Genomic DNA, 18,358 nt, shown 5'->3' on the forward strand with positions numbered 1-18,358 from the left:
CCCCCTTTTATTTATTTGAGATGGGCTCTTGTAGTTCAAGCTGTCCTCAGCCTCACACACCTTCTGGTTCAGCCTCTTAAGTACTGGGATTGCAGGCAGGTTTGGCTTTTTGGTTGTTTTATACATCTTTTTGATTGTAAGCCTCTGATGTAGGGTTTTAATCATGTTAAATGTCATATCGCTGGACAGCGCTCTTAGCTTCCTATTTTTTATAATAAAAATTGTGGTTAAAATGATAGCAAAGACTCCTTAGAGAAGACCTTCACATACACATACCCCTGTGAGCCAGAGAACCATTAGATTGTCTCTAACATCTCATCTGGGAATTGACAAAATAAGGGGCATCTGTGTGGCATTTGGGTTAATGTTTGTGTTTGTATTCTAGACTTCATGTCTTGGAAACTTGATCCTCAACTGTGGTACTGGGATATGGAGCCAATGGGAGATGTTTGGGTTCTGGGGCACCACTTCACGGGCAGGTCATTGTTGTTCATGAGGGAGTTAATTTTGTACAAAAGGGTGAGTTTGGACCTCTGTTGCTGTTTTGCTTTGTGATGTCTTTTGCCTGAAAGGCCTTCTGTTTTCCAGACGTAGCACCTTGGCCTTGTTTATGGACCGCTTAACCTCCAGAATTGTGAGGAAATAATTTTTTTGTCTTTATCAATTATCTAGTTTCAGATGTTCTTTTTTTTTTCCCTCCTTTTCTTTTTGAAACAAGGTATATAATGTAGCTCAGGCTGACTCAAACTTACTAACTAGCTGAGGCTGGCCTTGGACTCCTGATATCTCTGCCTTCCAAGTGCTGGCTGGGATTGTAGGTGTGCACTACCATTCCTGCTCCAGATGTTCTCTTAGAGCAACACAAAATAGACCGAGGTACTTGCTCTTAAATCTGATTTTGATTTTCTATTCCCTTGGATTCTCTAGTCCCATTGTCAATATCAGGTGTCCACTAATATCTGAGTGGAGCTGTGTATTAGGATGCCAGTGGTAGAATTTATAAGTATATAAATTGATGGCAATAACTACTTAAATTTTCTGTTCTGTAAAATTTTCTAAGAAGTTGAATCTTGTTGAATCCAGTCTCACTCAAAACTGGTCATCAATTTACTAGACTGTGAACTCATTTCATTCATTAATTAGCGATGTTTGTTGGGTTTATGATAGTATGGTTTGATCTTTATTGTAGGATGTTGTGTAGATTGCCTCCCAGGGTTAGAAGCTTAGGGAAGGCCTCTTCAACACCAGGAGATAGCGTTTTGTCTTGCATGTCTTGATGTTTTTGGTGACTGAGCTGGCTGGGGTGATGGTGACCATGATGACCATGTTTCCTGCCACAGAGCTTCATGGATGCTTGAGACCTGCCAGGTGTGGTACCAGGCACTAGGGGGACAGTGATGACCAAGGAAAACCCAGTCCTTGCCTTTAAAGAGCTTGGAGGACTGAGCTGTAAGAAAGCCTAGGTCTCACTGCAGTTGCTTACAGAGGCTTATGAGGACACACTAATTAGATATCATGTGTTTGGGGAGACATTATTTTTTAGAGATTAAGTGTTAAATTAATAGCTCATGTCAGCCATTGTTATATTGGGCAGCCTCAGTACCAAATTTTAGCTATGGGGAAAATGTCTAGTTTTTATTTTTATTTTTTCAACTTTAATCCTTTGTCTTAGATATTACAGGACATTAGATTTCCAGAGATTGTCACATTATTCTCTTATGCTCGTACAGACTTTCTGCAGTTGGTGACTAGAGCATTAGAGAAATAAGGTCTGCGGTATTTGTGGAGATGCTTTCTCTGTGATCCTCCCTGAACTTTGCACTGGCCTTAGACAGAGATCTCTATTTTTATAGTATGTGCGTCACTGTCATTTTTAGCTGATACATGCCTGAATGCAAATTCACATCCTTCCTGTTTTAAGACTTGGGAAGTTTGGCTCAGGCTGCTGGATGGACATCAGGGAACATCACAGAGAATAGGAGGTTGGGCTATTCTTTCCTCATCCTCACACAACTTTCTAGTGGAGACAAATACATCTGGTGTAACTGTTGACTATTTCAGGGGTCACCCTTGCTCAGTTTTTAGACAGCTCACAGCCTTTCTGTAGGCTTAGAATTTGTTTCCTAGTATGTACATCCCTTCCTCTCAAATGGTCTCTTTCTTTCTTAGGACTTCATCCCTTTCTTCTTCCCTCCTTCACCATTTCAGGGGTGTGGGATGGAGGCTTTTGAAACAGGACCTCAGGCTATAGCCCAGTGTGGCCTCAAATTCTTGATCCTCCTGCCTCAGCCCTGAACTGGAATTATAGGCATAAGCTACCATATCTGGCCCTCCTCTGGTTTGTCTCTTCCTCTCCTTCCCCCTACTCTCTTAAAATGCTTTTTTTCTGTTCATTGTTAAATATGCATTTATTAAACACCTGCTGTGTGCTTTGTAGTATCTTAGAAAAATATGAGTGAATCAATCAGATAGACATGGCCCCAGCTTTGTGTAAAGTTTATGGAAATTTCACTATTAATTTATAGATAATAATTATGAAGTGTTTCGAGAGGTACTCTGTACTGTGAGAGGATACAATTTGAGGACTGTCCAAGTTTTAAATGATCATTGAAGTCAGACCTTCCCTCCATTTCCCTCTTCTTCCTTCCTCATGTGTAGTGTGTGTGTGTATAATTTTTGATTTGTGTGTGTTGATATGCAGCTATTGTGGGTGCTGGGAACCCAAGTTGGGTCCTCTGCAAGAGCAAGTGCTGTAACTACTGAGCCCTGATTGTTGATTTTGATCCATTTAATGGATGCTCCTAATTCAGTCAGAGATAGTCAGTGACTGCAGCCCTTCTATGTTACATGATGGGTTTAACCTGACTTGGCAATAGACACCTCTCCAAGTTGAAAATAGGATGGCTGGTGCTGGTGGATGCTGTTGCTTCAGGTTCTCCCATTATGTTCTCTGTTGTAGCCCACCGTTGTGGGGCTTCAGTCAGATCTAGCTGACTTGCCCAGTTTATACCTGAGAGGGGGAGTGTGGATTGAGAAATGTCAGGTAAAGATACTAAGGAAAAGACAGAGACACAGAATATAGTCAGGAGGGCAATCCAGTGAATACTAAATGCCCCAAGTTTATTCTTCAACATTCTTATATACCCCAACCAAAAAGGGAAAAAAGGCAAGAGACTTCTTTACCAAGATGCAAGGAAGAAACAGACTTTGTTCCTTAATTCTCCAAACGTTAGTAACTATGCCTTAGACTAAATCTCTTGTTATCTGGCCTTGAGGGTTAAAACTAACCACACCTTAGACCAGTCTCTTGTTTTTTAGATAAGACATTCATACTTAGATCAAACATCCTACAGTAGCTGCACCTAAGACCTTTAGGTCTTACACTTTTAACCTTGGAAGAGTAAAGATAGTTTTGAACTCTCCAACCTTAAGCCAAGATGAAGCAAAGCCATATTTTTGGTCCCTGACAGTTCTTACTTTGCAGAGGTGGTCAAATATTCCTTTATTATTTGAGCTATTGGTATGTAGTTCCTCAGATTTGGTGAGTTCTGTTCAAACACTTCATTGATCTTCATTGCATCTCTTAGAAGTTAGTGGCAGTATGTTCATTTTACAGACAAAGAAATTATATAAAAACCGTAAATGAGTATGGCTCGCACATATGGCCTGCTGCCTTAAAGTTCCTTTTCTATAACTTCTCTTGAATGAAGAACCTGTCCTGATTGTACCTAAACCCTGCATCTGTCGGCCTTTGTCATGGCTTCTAGCTGTCAGCAGCTGTTTGCCAAAGACTAAGGCAGAGGTTAAAGTTTCACAAAATGCATTGCTATATCAATATGGCTTTGCCTTGTTGTCTTTCTAGGACCTCTACTTAGAATTTAATTTACTTAGAATTTCCTTAGGGACAATTTGATGAGTAGAGCCTAGGCTGACTGCTAAATTAGTTACTATCTCCAGCTACAGTAGACTGTGCCCAGCCTAAACTCTATAATTAGACCTGTGGTGTGCCTAACTGGGGAAGGTCAGGCTGAGGTGAGGGATTGTATCCATGTAGGCCTGAACCCCCTGTGGGAAGGAGTCCAAGCATGAGGCCATCAGGCCCTCTGACCCTTACTGGTTCTCCTCAGAGGCATGGCATTGGGAAGCCTTTAAAAAATTGCATCATGTTCTTACAATCGAAGGAGCTGCAGAGTGGGTGTACAGACGAAAAAAGGCTACTTCCTGCAGGGTTTATGCAAAGGACCATTTTTAGAGAGTTATGTGGAATGGAATTGGGTCTGACGTCAATTGTCAGTGTGCTTTCTCTCCCCTGGAGGAATAGCCCATATGTAGACACACATGTGAGACTAAAGTGGTTTTTTTTGTTGTTGTTGTTTTGTTTTGTTTTTTACATATAATAAAACTGAGAGAGAATGAGAACTTTGCTGTGAGGTAGAAGTTGGAAAGAACAGCTTGCTGAAAGCCATTGAAAACTAGGTTGCTCTTATGTGTGCTGGAAAATAAGTCTTCCTTCAGGTGTAACCTATAACCTAAATATATAAAATATCAGTATACAGCTAATTGTTTTGAAGCAACTTCAAAAGACAAAAGACAGCGGTGTGTGGTGCTTCCCTTGATGAGGTCTACATCATCTCCGAGGGAGTCTGCTGACTCATGATAATAGTTTTCTTTCTTTTGTCTTCATTTTAAATTTCTTTCCGTTTATTTATTCATATGTGTGCACATATGTTGCTTGTGTATTGTGTCTGGGCACACATGTGCCATGGCTTACATGTGGAGATCAGAGGACAGCTTTTGAGAGTCTGTTGTCTCCTACCATTTGGCTCCTGGGAAATGGACTCAGGCCCTCAGGCTTGGTGGGAAGCACCATTGCTCATGAAGCCCTCTTGCTAGCCCAGCTTTAAGCATTCTTGAACTGTAGTCCAGGCTGCCCTTGAACACAGAGATCTACCGGCCTCCTAAGTGCTGGGATTAAAGGCGTGTGCCACCACTGCCTGGCTTCTATGGTAATTTTTTTCATTGTAATTTAACTTTACATTTTCTGCTTACTAGTGAGATTGAACACTTTTTATTTGTTTCATTTAGAGATTTTTGAATTACCTATTAAAGTAGCTTGCCCTCTTCTCATTGGGTAGTTTCTCTGATTTTACTGATTGACAGGAGCTCATCTTGCTTGATGTGTGTGCTTCTAGTCTGTGCTTATTGTCTTATTCTCGTAATGGTGATTTTGATGAACAGGACTTTTCAGTTTGAAGATGGAATGTATTGGTGTGCGTCTGTAGGTTTTTGAGTGTCCATGTTATGAGCAATTGGATGACTACTGCTAATATTCTGTACTTTTCCTGCTCTTCACTCCTGCTTTTGTGGTTCCTCAGTTGTGCTGAGCCTGCTGTGGAGACAGTTCTATTCCTCTGTCCATTCTGTTGACTTTCAGCAGGAAATGTTCAGGATCTTGCTGTATTATTATGAGGTGCAGTGCTGCATCTGGCTCCCATCAGGAGAGTCAGACTGGCATCACCGTTAATCATGCCCTTTAGACCTCTAGAATAAGATAGATGAAGGGAGCAGTAGTGAGCACAAGACTGCATTTCTAGAGTTAGGCTGTACACTCAAGCTGGCTTTGTAAGTGTCTGTGGAGCTAGAGGGACTTGACATATACTAACTGCAGACCACCCACAACTACCTACGTGCTTGCCTGAGTAAGCACATCCTCTGTCCCCAGAAGCCTCAGTGGTAGCCAATGCTGTTAGCAGAGTAGAAGAAGCATAGGTAGCTTGGGTGTTTGTTCCTTTACAGCCTTGTGGAAATTCTTAGGGTTGTAATTGGGTCCCCACTCTGCAGGGATCTTCATAATTACTGATGAAGAGCTGGTCTTTTCCATTTCAGATTGACATCAGTAAATGCCATTACTTAGTGGATTTGGATACCATGAGAGAAACACCTCGGGAGCCAAACTATTCATCCAACAGAGAAGAATGGATCAGCCTGGCCCACAGACCATTCCTGGATGCATCAAGGTGTGTGACTTCAGTTGTGACAGATGTCCTAATCAGTGGTAAAAATGAATGCTGGAGTTGAGTGAATCCAGTTCTTGGCTATCTCGAGTAATTCTTATTTCCTTTTCATTTGGTACAGTTTTGTCCATGTGTACTGAGAAATTTAAGAGTACTCTCTTCTTGAGACCTCGGAATGCAAAGTACATTCTATTATTATCGTAATGAAAGGTCCTGAGTAGTCCAGGTAGGTCTACTGTGGAAACTCAAATAAGGTTTTGATGAGTTTTGATAATGGACTTTAACTGTCTTAACCAAGCAGTCTGATATTGCTAACAAGGTTAACTGTACTTTGAGGAGCTTGGTGTCCATCATTTTCAGAATCAAAGCTCAGCAAGTACTGGGTAGGACTTGTTTGATTTTATTTTAGTTGTTTAAAACAGGGTCTCACTTTATAGCTCAGGGCTGGTCTGGACCTCATTAGATGGATTAGGATAGTCTTGAACTTGTGGTGATTCTCTTGCCTCAGCCTCCCATGTGCTAGACTGCAAATATGCCTCACTATACCTGGGAGATCTAGTGAGAATTTTAAAATAAAGAGCCAGGACTTGGCTGGCTCTTCAGAAAGGCCTAGGAATTAGTGGTGAGAAGGATGGGAAGTGTGAATTGGAGTGTGAGTGTGTTTGTAAACTTACTGTTTGAAGGTGAAAGACAGACAATAAACATAAAGGAGGAACTAGTCAGGAGGTAGAGGCAGGCGGATCTCTGTCTACAGAGCAAGTTCCAGGACAACCAGGGCTGTTACACAGAGAAATCCTGTTTGGAAAGCAAAAATAAAAAAAGAGGAACTAGATTATATATGAAGGTTCTTTAGAGAAAGACATCCAATTGAATGTTATGTAATTATGAAAGGGGATTGTTAGCATACTGGAGAGCCAGAGTACTTAGTAGCTGGCACCCAAGAACATAGAGGCCTCAGAACAAACTGGTTCAGTTGTTTGTTCATACAACTGTAACCAATTACCCTAGGCTGAGTGACTAACCAGCAGACACATTATTCCTTGTAGTCTTGGAGGCTGGAGGTGTAAGGCCAGTGTGCTAACAGATTATGGTGGAAGGCCTCCTCAAGGTTTCAGATGGCTGACTTTCAAGAAAGAGGATGAGCCAGTTGTCTAGCATTTCTGCAGAAACTAATCCCATTCTGGGAGGGTGCTGCACACATCGCTGAGCAACCTCCCAGAGGCTCTCCTCCATGCACCATCACACTGGGGATCAAATTAGGGCATAGGAAAAACTTTTTTTTTGAGATGGGTCTTACTATGTAGCCTTGGCTGGCTTCAAACTTGCAATCCTCCTGCTTCCACTTCCCAACTGAGTCACCCTATCTTTCAACATAAATTTCAAGGGGATCCACCATGTAGTCTATAATAGCAGCTGTAAGTTAAAGCTATTATAGATTGAGTTTCTCTTATTTGAAATACTTGGCATTTGAAGTGTTTTAGCTGTCAGATTTTGGAATGTGTCTAAATATATATAAGATATCTTAGGGATAGAACTCAGGTCTACTCAAATTAATTTATGTTTCATATATACTTTATACATATACCTTATTGGTAAATTTTTTTAAAATTTCAATCAGGTGTGTGTGTGTGTCTATGTGAGTGTATGCCACTTGTGTGTGTGGCAGTGGTGGGGGTTGGGGTACCCACAGGCCAGAGACCTTGGATCATCTGGAGCTAGAGTTCCAGGTAGCTAGCTATGAAACACCTGATGTGGGTACTGGGAATCAAACCTGGGTTTTCTGGAAGAGCAGCATTGCTTTAGACTGTTCTGGATTTCAAATGATCAGATTAGGGCTGCTCAATTTGCATAAATATCCATTTGTCATGTTTTGGGCAGGAGAGTTTTTATCCTCTTTGGTGTTCGGTATGGAACAGTGTGATTGCTGAATTGTTTGGTGTGAGCGTGTTTAGCTTTGTAGGATGCTGCCATTCTGCATTCCTACCTGCAAAGAGTGAGAATTTGCCTGCTTGTGGTAGGGAGTGTAGTGAGTATATTGATGTAGCTTTAGTTTACTTTTCTCTAGTGATATATGGTGTGGAACATCTTTTTATATATCCATTTGTGTAAGTCTGTTTGGATGAGGTGTTTTTAAAGTCCCTGGGGGCCTACCTGCCTGTTTCTTTCCTCCCTCCCTCCCTCCCTTCCTTCCTCCCCCCCTCTCTTCCTCCCTCATTCCCTCCCTCCTATTTTTACAGCTCTGGGGCTTGAACCCAGGGTCTTATACTTGCTAGGCAAGTGCTCTGCCATTGAGCGAACCCTCCAGCCTCTTGGGCTCTTTTTGTTTGCTTGTTTGTTTTTTCTTTTTCTAGACAAGGTTTCTCTGTGTTGTCCTGCTGTTTTGGAACTCACTCTGTAGACCAAGCTGACCTGGAACTGACAGAGATCTGCCCAACTCTGCCTCCCAAGTGCTGGGATTAAAGATGTGTTCCACCACTGCCTGGCTCCTTTGTTTCATTTTTAATTAAGTTGTTTATATCTTTATTCTGGAGTTTTAGGAATTCTTGATGTGTTTTGGATTACAATCCTTTGTCAGATACATCATTTGCAAGTGTGTCCTGTTAGTTTGTCTTATTGTTCTTCTTGTTCTCTTGATGTCTTTTGCAAAAAGCAAATACTTTGATTTTAATAGCTCATCCTACCAGTTATTTTTCTTCTTCTTTTTTTTCAAGACCAGGGTTTTTCTGTATAACAGCCCTGGCTGTCCTGGAGCTCGCTTTGTAGACCAAGCTGGCCTCAAACTCAGAAATCTGCCTGCCTCTGCCTCCCCAGTGCTGGGATTAAAGGTGTGCACCACCACCCAGCATCAGTTATTTTTCATTGATCACAGTGTTATATCTAAAAATTAGTTTGCAAGCTGAAAATCTACTTATTTTTCTGTGCTGTCTTGGAGTTTTATATTTTTCACGGTATATTTAGATCTATGATTTTTGTTAATAGATTATGTTTAAATCCATTTATTTTTATATAAATATAAAATATATTTTTATATGTCCACTTATTAGGGTCCTGTTTGTTGAAAAGCCTGTCATTTGTCCATCTTATTGTTCTGCTTCCCTTCTCAGAGTTATAGCTGCTTGTGTTTGCATAGACCATTTCCTGGACTTTCTGTTCTGTTCCATCCCTGAATTTGTTCTTTTCACCAGTCTTGATTGATGTAGCTTCATATTCAGTCTTCAGATTGGTTATTTTTCCAAATAATATTTATCTTGTCTTTTGAGATAATATATATATATATATATATATATATATATATATAATATAAAATTATAATTATATATAATTATATATATTATAATTAGAAACAAGCTACTTTTACATGTCAATCTCAGTTCCCTCTCCCTCCCCTCTTCCCCTGCACCCCACCAACCCCCCTATCCCAACCCCTTTCTGCTCCCCAAGGATGGTGAGGCCTTCTTTGGGGGATCTTAAAAGTCTGTCATATCATTTGGAGCAGGTCCTAGAGCTTCCCCAGTGTATCTAGGCTGCGAGAGTATCCCTCTGTGAGGAAAGGGATCCCAGAGTTTATTTGTGTACTAGGGATAAATACTGATCCACTACCAGTGACCCCATAGATTGTCCAGACCTCCAAACTGACTTCTTCCTTCAGGGGGTCTGGAACAGTCCTAGGCTGGTTTTCCCAGCTATCAGTCTGGGGTCCATGAGCTCCCCCTTGTTCAGGTCAGCTGTTTCTGTGGGTTTCTCCAGCCTGGTCTTGACCTCTTTGCTCATCACTCCTTCCTCTCTGCAACTGAATTCCAGAGTTCAGCTTAGTGTTTAGCTGTGGGTGTCTGCTTCTGCTTCCATTAGCTACTGGATGAAGGCACTAGGATGGCATATAAGTCTCGCACTATAAGTGTGTGAGGTTTTATGTATGATTTGAGTTTTAGTAATGTTTCTTTTTCGAACGTGGATGCCTTTTATTTGGGGGCATAGATGTTAAGAATTGAGACTTCATCTTGATGGATTTCTCCTGTGATGAATATGAAATGACCTCCTTCATCTCTTTTGATTGATTTTCGTTTAAGTCTAATTTGTTAGATATTAGGATTGCTAACCCCGCTTGTTTCTTGGGTCTATTTGATTGGAAAATCTTTTTCCAACCCTTTACTCTGACGTACCGTCTGTCTTTGAAGTTGAGGTGTGTTTCTTTCTTCCTTCCTTCCTTCCTTTCTTTCTTTCTTTCTTTCTTTCTTTCTTTCTTTCTTTCTTTCTTTTTTCTTTTTTTTTTCAAGACAGGGTTTCTCTGTGGGTTTGGAGGCTGTCCTGGAACTATCTCTTGTAGATTAACCTGGTCTTGAACTCACAGAGATCCACCTGCCTCTGCCTCCCGGGTGCTGGGATTAAAGGCGTTGCGCCACCAACGCCTGGCTGAGGTGTATTTCTTGTATGCAGCAGAAGGATGGATTCTATCTACTCATCCATTCTGGTAGCCTGTGTCTTTTTATAGGCGAGTTAAGACCGTTTATATTGAGGGATATTAATGACCACTGATTGTTCATTCTTGTTTATTTTGGATTTGGTGGTGGTGGAATTATGTGTGGATTTCCATCCCATATTTCTTTTGGATGTTGGTAAAGTGGGATTATCTATTGCCTCTATTTTTCTGGTTGTAGTTAACTTCCTTGGGTTGGAGTTTTCCTTCCAGAACTTTCTGTAGGGCTGGATTGGTGGATATGTATTGTTTAAATCTGGTTTTGTCATGGAATATCTTGTTTTCTCCATCTATAGTGATTGAAAGCTTAGCTGGGTATCATAGTCTGGCCTGACATCCATGGTCTTTTAGTGTAGGTAGAACATCTATCCAGGACCTTCTGGCTTTCAGAGTTTCCATGGAAAAGTCAGGTGTAATTCTGATAGGTTTGCCTTTATATGTTACTTGACCCTTTTCCTTTGCTGCTCTTAATATTCTTTCTTTATTCTGTATGTTTGTGGTTTTGATTATTATGTGGCGAGGAGACCTTTTTTGTGGTCCACTCTATTTGGTGTTCTGTAGGCTTCTTGTACTTTCATCAGCATGTCTTCTTTAGGTTGGGAAAGTTTTCTTCTATGATTTTGTTGAATATGTTTTCTGCACCTTTGAGTTGTATTTCTTCACCTTCTATACCTATTCTTAGGTTTGCTCTTTTCACCGTGTCCCATATTTCCTGGATATTTTGTGTTAGGGATTTGTTGGACTTAAGATTTTCTTTGGTTGATGAGTCTATTTCTCCTAGTGTATCTTCAACTCCTGAGATTCTCTCTTCCATCTCTTGTATTCTGTTGGGTATGCTTGCATCTATAGTTCCTGATCGTTTACTCAGCTTTTCTATTTCCAGCATTCCCTCAGTTTGTGTTTTCTTTATTGTTTCTATTTCATATTTCAGGTCTTGAACTATCTGAATTGTTTCCTTCAGCTGTTTGATTGTATTTCTTGGCTTTGCTTAAGAGATTTGTTGATTTCTAGAATTTTTTGTTTTTTTTCTTCTATTTCTTTAAGGTATTTCTCATATCCTCTTTGAGGCCCTCTATCATTTTCATGAAGATGTTTTTAAGGTCATTCTCTTCTGCTTCATCTGAGTTGTGATGTTCAGGTGGTGTTGGTGTAGAGTCCCTAGACTATGGGGGTGTCATATTGGTTTTTCTGTTGTTAAATGTGTGTTTATATTGTCTTCTTCTTATTCCTTCTTCCAGTGGGTGTAGAGGGAGTCTCTTCTTCTCTTAGTGGGTACGGGACCAAGGTTCCCTTCTTGTGGGTGCAAACAGGTCCAATATTCTGATATTTTTCCACTTCCCGTGGATGGAGTCAGGACTCGTGCTGGAGCCTAGGCAGTCTCAGGGTTGGCTGGATCTCACTGGATGGGATTCGCCCCATGAGCAGTCCCCAGGCCTCAGGTGTCTCCGAGCAGGGCAGAGGAAGGCTGGCCAGAAACAGGCCCAAGCTTACCTAGTCCTGTGGATAGAGGTGGGACTGATACTGGGCCTAGGCAGTCTGTCAACTTTTGATATTTTGTTGGTTATGCTGGTTCTTTTGCCTACATGTATAAACTTTAGAATCTTTTTTTTTTTATTTATAAAATTTCTTGGGATTTTGATTGTGATTGTTTCAATACCAGTTGGAACAACTGATATCTCAATAATATTGAACCACCGTGTTCATGAACATGGAATGCCTCTGTTAGCCATTCTTGAGTTTATTTCATTGTAATTTTCTTTATATTGATCTTGTACACATGTTGTATATTTATACCTGAGTATGTCTTTTGGGGGAGTACTAATGTAAGTGGTACTAATTTATTTATTTATTATTATTATTTGTTCTTTTGTTTTGCTTTTTGTTGTTGTTTGTTTGTTTGTTTGTTTTTTGAGACAGGGTTTCTCTGTGGCTTTGGAGGCTGTCCTGGAACTCACTTTGTAGACCAGGCTGGCCTCGAACTCACAGAGATCCACCTGCCTCTGCCTCCTGAGTGCTAGGATTAAGGGCATGTGCCTCCAACGCCCAGCCAGTACTAATTTATTTTTAAAAAATTTAAAATTCTGCTTGTTTATTGATTATTGGTACTCTTGTATGTTAATTTTTGGTTTCTGCTACTTTACTGTAAATGTTAATTAGTTCCAGGAAATTCTAAAATATTTTATCACCCCAAAATGTCCTTTAAGGAAAAAATGGATGAGGGAAACAAGTGAGGCACATGTTGATGAGAAGACGCTTGTGCAGCTGGAAGCAGGTGACCCAGGAGAAGGGGAAGAATTGCTGTTGCATTGCCATTGAGTTAAATGGAAGAAGAAACTCACGCAATAAGAGCTTAGTCGTTTGGGTCACTGTGTACAGCCCATCTGGTAGAGCTTCCTGTGGGCAGAGTAGTCTGCATTTTGTGTGTCAGTGCCTCAGCCCACATGTGTCTTTCTAGCCAATGGATCTGAGGAATGGTTTGAAGTTTTGTGTGATCTGAGTATAGTAGAGTTCATAGTCGGCAGGAGGGAATGATGGGCAGGATGCTGAGCGTTTCTGTTTCTTCGGATAGCATTGATTTTCTCAGGAACTAGGAAGTGGGACTTTTCATTTGAAAATAAGAGAGATAAGAGATTGGAAAGGTGTGGAGAGTAGGTGTGAAGTAATTGAGGATGGTAAGTGACAAAAAGAGTAGAGGACAGGGTCAAGCCACTCACACTTTGAATGGGATGAGGGTAGCACCTGCTTTCTCTTTTTAAACTCTGTGTGTCTATGGGGGGGAGGGGGAGCACTTGCAGTAGGTGGTTCTCTCCTTCTACCATGTGAGTCCTGGGGATTTAACTTAGGTTTTCAGGCTTGGTGGCAAACACCTGTACCTGCTGAGTCGTCTTGCCAGTTCAATTGCCATTTTCTTTTTCAACTCTGTATAGACTGTAGCCACACTAGTAAGGCAAATTTAACCAGTTTTTTTTTTTTTTAAACAACTTTATTGGAGTATAATTTACATGCCAAATTATTTAACCACAATATGCTACCTTGCCAGCCCCAACTCACAATTTTCTTATTTATGGGTTTAATTTTTTGGCCATTTCTTATAAGTGGGATCATACAATGTGTGTGGTTTGTGTTTGATTTCTATGGTGGTTTGAATGAGAAAAGTCACCTATTTTTAGACTCATATTTGAACACTTAGTCCCTAATTGGTAACACTGTTGTGGAGGTTGAGACCTTCAGAAGTGGAGGCTTGCTGGAGGAAGCATGTTGCTGGGGGAGGGCTTTGAAAGTTACAGTCTCATCCTACTCCCTTGGCTCACTTTTCTTTCTGTGTATGAGTGGCAATGCCATCTGCCAGCTTCCAGCTTCCCGGGTGTCTGCTGCCATTATGACTCTACCTCTGGAACTGCGAGCCAAAATAAACTGTCTTCCATAAGTCATTTTGGATCATGGTGTTTCGTCACAGCAACAGAAAAGTAACTAATACAGCTTCTTTCATTTTGCCTGTTTTTTAGTTTCATTCAGGCTATTGAATGTACCAGCCCTTGTGTTCCTTTTTATTGCTGAACATGTACTTGTCCGTTGTTCATTCCTTCTTCTAGCTGATAGACTTCCGATTGTTTCCACTTTTGGGCACTATGAATAGTGATGCTGTAAACACATGGGGTTGATAGTAGTTAAGAAACCACAGCTGAGCCATGCTTTAAGTTGGTAATGAGAGAGATGGGAAGGACATTAAGGGATTGAGAAGCTGTGAAAGGTGGCAGGTTGTGACAGAGGAACTTGCTCCAGGGTAAAGCAGCAGTGGTACTGGTTGTTAAGGTCCCTGTCTGAAAGGCATGTGTTTCAAAGTACCTGGCTCCTACCTGGTAGAATGGGCTAGATCTTACTGTGTCTTTGGGTTTAAGTTGAGGAAGCTGTGCCAGTGAGACCTGGGTTAGGAAGGATCCTCATCTCTAAGGAACTGCAGATCCTGCTGAGCCATCTCTTTAGCCCTAGATTTACATTCTTTGTTTTTTGTTTTTTTGTTTTGTTTTGTTTTGTTTTTCGAGACAGGGTTTCTCTGTGGCTTTGGAGGCTGTCCTGGAACTAGCTCTTGTAGACCAGGCTGGTCTCCAACTCACAGAGATCTGCCTGCCTCTGCCTCCCGAGTGCTGGGATTAAAGGTGTGTACCACCACCGCCCGGTTAGATTTACATTCTTAAAGCTGGATTTATGCAGCAGTGAAAAGAAGAGGGGTAAGATGAGGATCTTGTCAGAGGCTTGTACTTAATGAAATCAAAATAGTTGAGGCAAAATATACTCATTGTTTATTCAAATCTTGAAAGCTTGCCAGAGCCTTTTCCTTGACACGGCTTCTATTGTTCTTCTGCCACATGAATAAATCCCAGAGAAGGAGCTGGAGAGTGAGGTAGAGACTCTGATAGACACTGGTGTGTGTGCTTCCCACCATATCGGTACTACCTGAATCTCTCAGTAGCTCCCAGATGGGAAAAGACTGGTAAGAGCACTTCCCTCCAATCTTTGGGATTGAAGGTCACAAGTGTCCACTTGCCTAATAGCAAGTCTTTCTCAACTCTTCTGTTCTGAATAGTGGCTAAAGGTGACTGGTGCAGGGGCTATGATGTTATGCCAGGTGTGGTACATATCAGCAGCGTGATTCACTATGAGCCCATGTCACAGTGCTGTGATTCCAATCTGCTTCTGCAGATTTCCTGATCGTGCCATATCACAGACCTTTGTAGGTTATTTTAAATGGTCAGAGCTGTGAACATATTCCTCAGATGGCCTGAAAGTTAAGTATTATACTAGTCACATAAATAGCCATGACTTGGCAAATACTGTGTAAACTGGACCTTAAGGTTATTTGACCTCTTAGAGTAACATTTTCTTCACATGGACACCATCTGTATCACTGTAGTTCCCTCCTTTCTTCCACCCACACTGTGTAGATTCCTGCTTTGCTTTGCCCTGCCTCATGACTTTAGGACTAAAATGTTTGGGGGAAAAATCAGAAAGAACCTATTTTTACTTTTGGTATTTGATTTCCTTGTGGAAGATAACATTAGATGCTAGGGAAGTAGACTAGATAATCTGATTTGAGGGTGGTATAGTCTTTCATTTGCCTAATTGTGTCTTCTGTGGTATAGTTCAGTTCTAAAAGCTGGAGATGCAGCATTGGTCAGAGTCCTGTCCCTAGGAGCTGGCCCTCCAGCAAGTGCAGCATGTTAACTGTTATCTCATGTGCACTCTCATAGAATAGGCATGAGTCATCTCTGCACTGCTGCTGACTATAGAGCAATGGTCTTCACCCGTGTCCTGTAGGAGGTTGCATTAATAAATATTCTTATTTTTGCTCAACACCAGCCTTTTGAACATTAGTATTGCTCAAACAAGGGACAGTAGGTTGACTATGACTGAATCTTTTCTCTCTCTCTCTCCTCCCTCTCTCTCTCTCTCTCTCTTTCTCTCTCTCTCTCTCTCTCTCTCTCTCTCTCTCTCTCTCTCTCTCTCTCTCTCATACATCCATCCCAATGACAGTTTCCCCTCCCTCCCACTCCTCCCAGCCTCCACTTTCAGCTCCAGATCTACTCCTCCATTCCTTTCAGAAAAAAGAAGGCCTCCCAGGGCTATCAACTGAACAAGCATAACAAGTTAGAATAAGACTATGCACAAACCCTCATAGCAAGGCTGGATGAGGCAACCCAGTGTAGGAAAAGGGTCTCAGGAGCAGACAAAATAGTCTCACAAGAGCACCAAGCTGCACAACTATAACACACATGCAGAGGCCCTAGTGCAGAATGAAGGTGGACGAGTGGTTGGATAGATGATGGGCAGGTGGGTGGGCAGATAGCTAAAAATGGAAAGGAAACCCGAGTGCCAGAAGGTTTTCTTTTTAAGCTGATAAATTGATCCAGTATTTCCATTTGCACCTGCTGAACTGGTGGTGTTGGGGACTAACTGCCAGACTTCTGTTGATTCCAGCAAGTGCAGATCTAAGTTTCCACAGCAGAAAGCTCTCAAGCCCCAATAAATGGGGCTGGTAATTGAGTCAGAGCCTTTTTTGAGCCTATAACATACAGTATAACAAGTCTTTCTGATCTTTCTCACTGTTAAAGCTTCTGTAGCTACTAATGGTTAAGAAATAAATGTAATCATGGATTCCCTTCTTTCAGTGTCAAAGCAAAAGAAAGAAGGAAGAAATGTAGAGCAGCAGCTAGTGTCAGTCAAGAGGGCTGACTTGTAAAAACCGGCAGTCAGACAGCCTGTAGACTTCCTCCGGTCCCAGCTAAGAGGTGGGCATGCATCTACAGCTGCTTGCTTCTGCCTTCCTTGGCTAGTGGCTCTGTGTCAGAGATCACACCAGAGTCTGCAGGAGGAGCTCAGTGTCCTCAGAGGACCCTCCTGACTCTTCTGCTTTCTTCTTATGCTGATCCCCCACCTTTTATACAGCTTTGTGCTCAGGCTTACCTGTAAAAGCCTCCTTGCTGAACGTTGTGTTTAGAATTTACTGCTAATTTTCCAGTGGCTCTTCACTGGGTGAACAGGGCAGAACTGGGTGTCTCTTGGTTCACTTCACCTTTGTCCTTGCCAAGATGATTATCCCAAACCACAGCTTCTTGAACTTAAAATTCTTCATTGGGATAGGAATTGTCGGTTACCCATCCTGTATTCCTGCATTTATTTAAGCTGTCACTTGATCATGTTCAGTGGTGTGTGGCTGAGCTCAGATGAACACGTGTCTCATTTGTATAATGTCCTTTGCCCACTTCCTTTATCCATTTGTCTGTCTTCTACCTACCTGTCCTTCCTTCCAGTATATATGCTGTTCATCATACAGTAGTACCAGGCAAGTATTATAGGTAAAACATAGTCAGTCCCTGAATCTATATGTGGGGTTAAAAGGACAGTCAACAAGTTAACAAATAAGTGCATGCAAATTGTGGGAAATATAATGAAAAGGACAGACTGTATACACTGAGCCAGTGACGCTGCTGTGAGATGCAAAGATGTGTGCTAAGTGCTTCTTCCATTCCTTACAGTTCTCAGAGTTTGACTTCTTTTCTGAATGTGTATATTATCACTTTGAACTTGTGTGTTGGTGTTTAATAGTAAATATGCTGTTACAGTTTTGTCATTCACATTCAGATATGAATATGAGTTTAACTAGCTCATTAGCCCAGTGAGAAAAGACTGTGTCTATGTGGCAGGTATGCAAATCTTCATACATAGTTGCCATGTTGACTGTTTCTATTTGTTCAGCTTTTTAAGAATTTGAGGTTTTCCAGGTCAGCCATGGTGGCTCACACCTTTAATCTCAGGCTGAGGTAGGTGGATCTTCGTGAGTTCCAGGCCAGCCAGGGCTGCACAGTGAAACACTGTCTTCAAAAAAGAAAATATAGTGGGGTGGTGGTAGCACATGCCTTTAATGCCAACTTTCAGAGGCAGGCGGATCTCTGTGAGTTCAAGGCCAGTCTGGTCTACAGAGTGAGTTCCAGGACAGCCAGGACTACACAGAGAAACCCTATCTCAAAAAAAAAAAAAAAAAAAAGTAAAACAAAACAAAAAGTAATTTTTTTTCTAAATTTGAGACAAATTTGTCTATTCCTTTAAGTGTTACAAGTAGCATATTTTGCCTGCTTTCTATGTTTGAAATATTCTGGTGTAGTAGACAGAAAACAAAGGAAATTATTTGTGAAGCAAAAGTGTAAATGAGTCATCATAACAGCCCCTACTATACTGTGATGCACACTGTTTGTTTTAACTGATTCTGCTGAAATTGCCTGTTCACATGGTTGTGTAGATTTAACTTTTGTTGACATTTGTTTCCTACTTCTGTACCAGTGTTTGCTGTTGTCAGACTTCATCGTTTTTTGCA

The 18,358-nt window shown here is 41.3% G+C and overlaps 1 protein-coding gene across 1 annotated transcript in view; it reads left to right on the top strand.

Moving 5' to 3' along the window:
* Alg9 (ALG9 alpha-1,2-mannosyltransferase) overlaps nucleotides 1-18,358 on the top strand; it is a 61,469-nt gene that overhangs the window by 39,629 nt on the left and 3,482 nt on the right. Inside the window, 1 exon segment of the mRNA XM_027412161.2 lies at nucleotides 5,887-6,017. Coding sequence (XP_027267962.1) covers nucleotides 5,887-6,017 — 131 coding nt within the window.

This window comes from Cricetulus griseus, chromosome 4 (genome assembly GCF_003668045.3).
Source record: "Cricetulus griseus strain 17A/GY chromosome 4, alternate assembly CriGri-PICRH-1.0, whole genome shotgun sequence".
In the NCBI taxonomy this organism is placed as follows: Eukaryota; Metazoa; Chordata; class Mammalia; order Rodentia; family Cricetidae; genus Cricetulus; species Cricetulus griseus.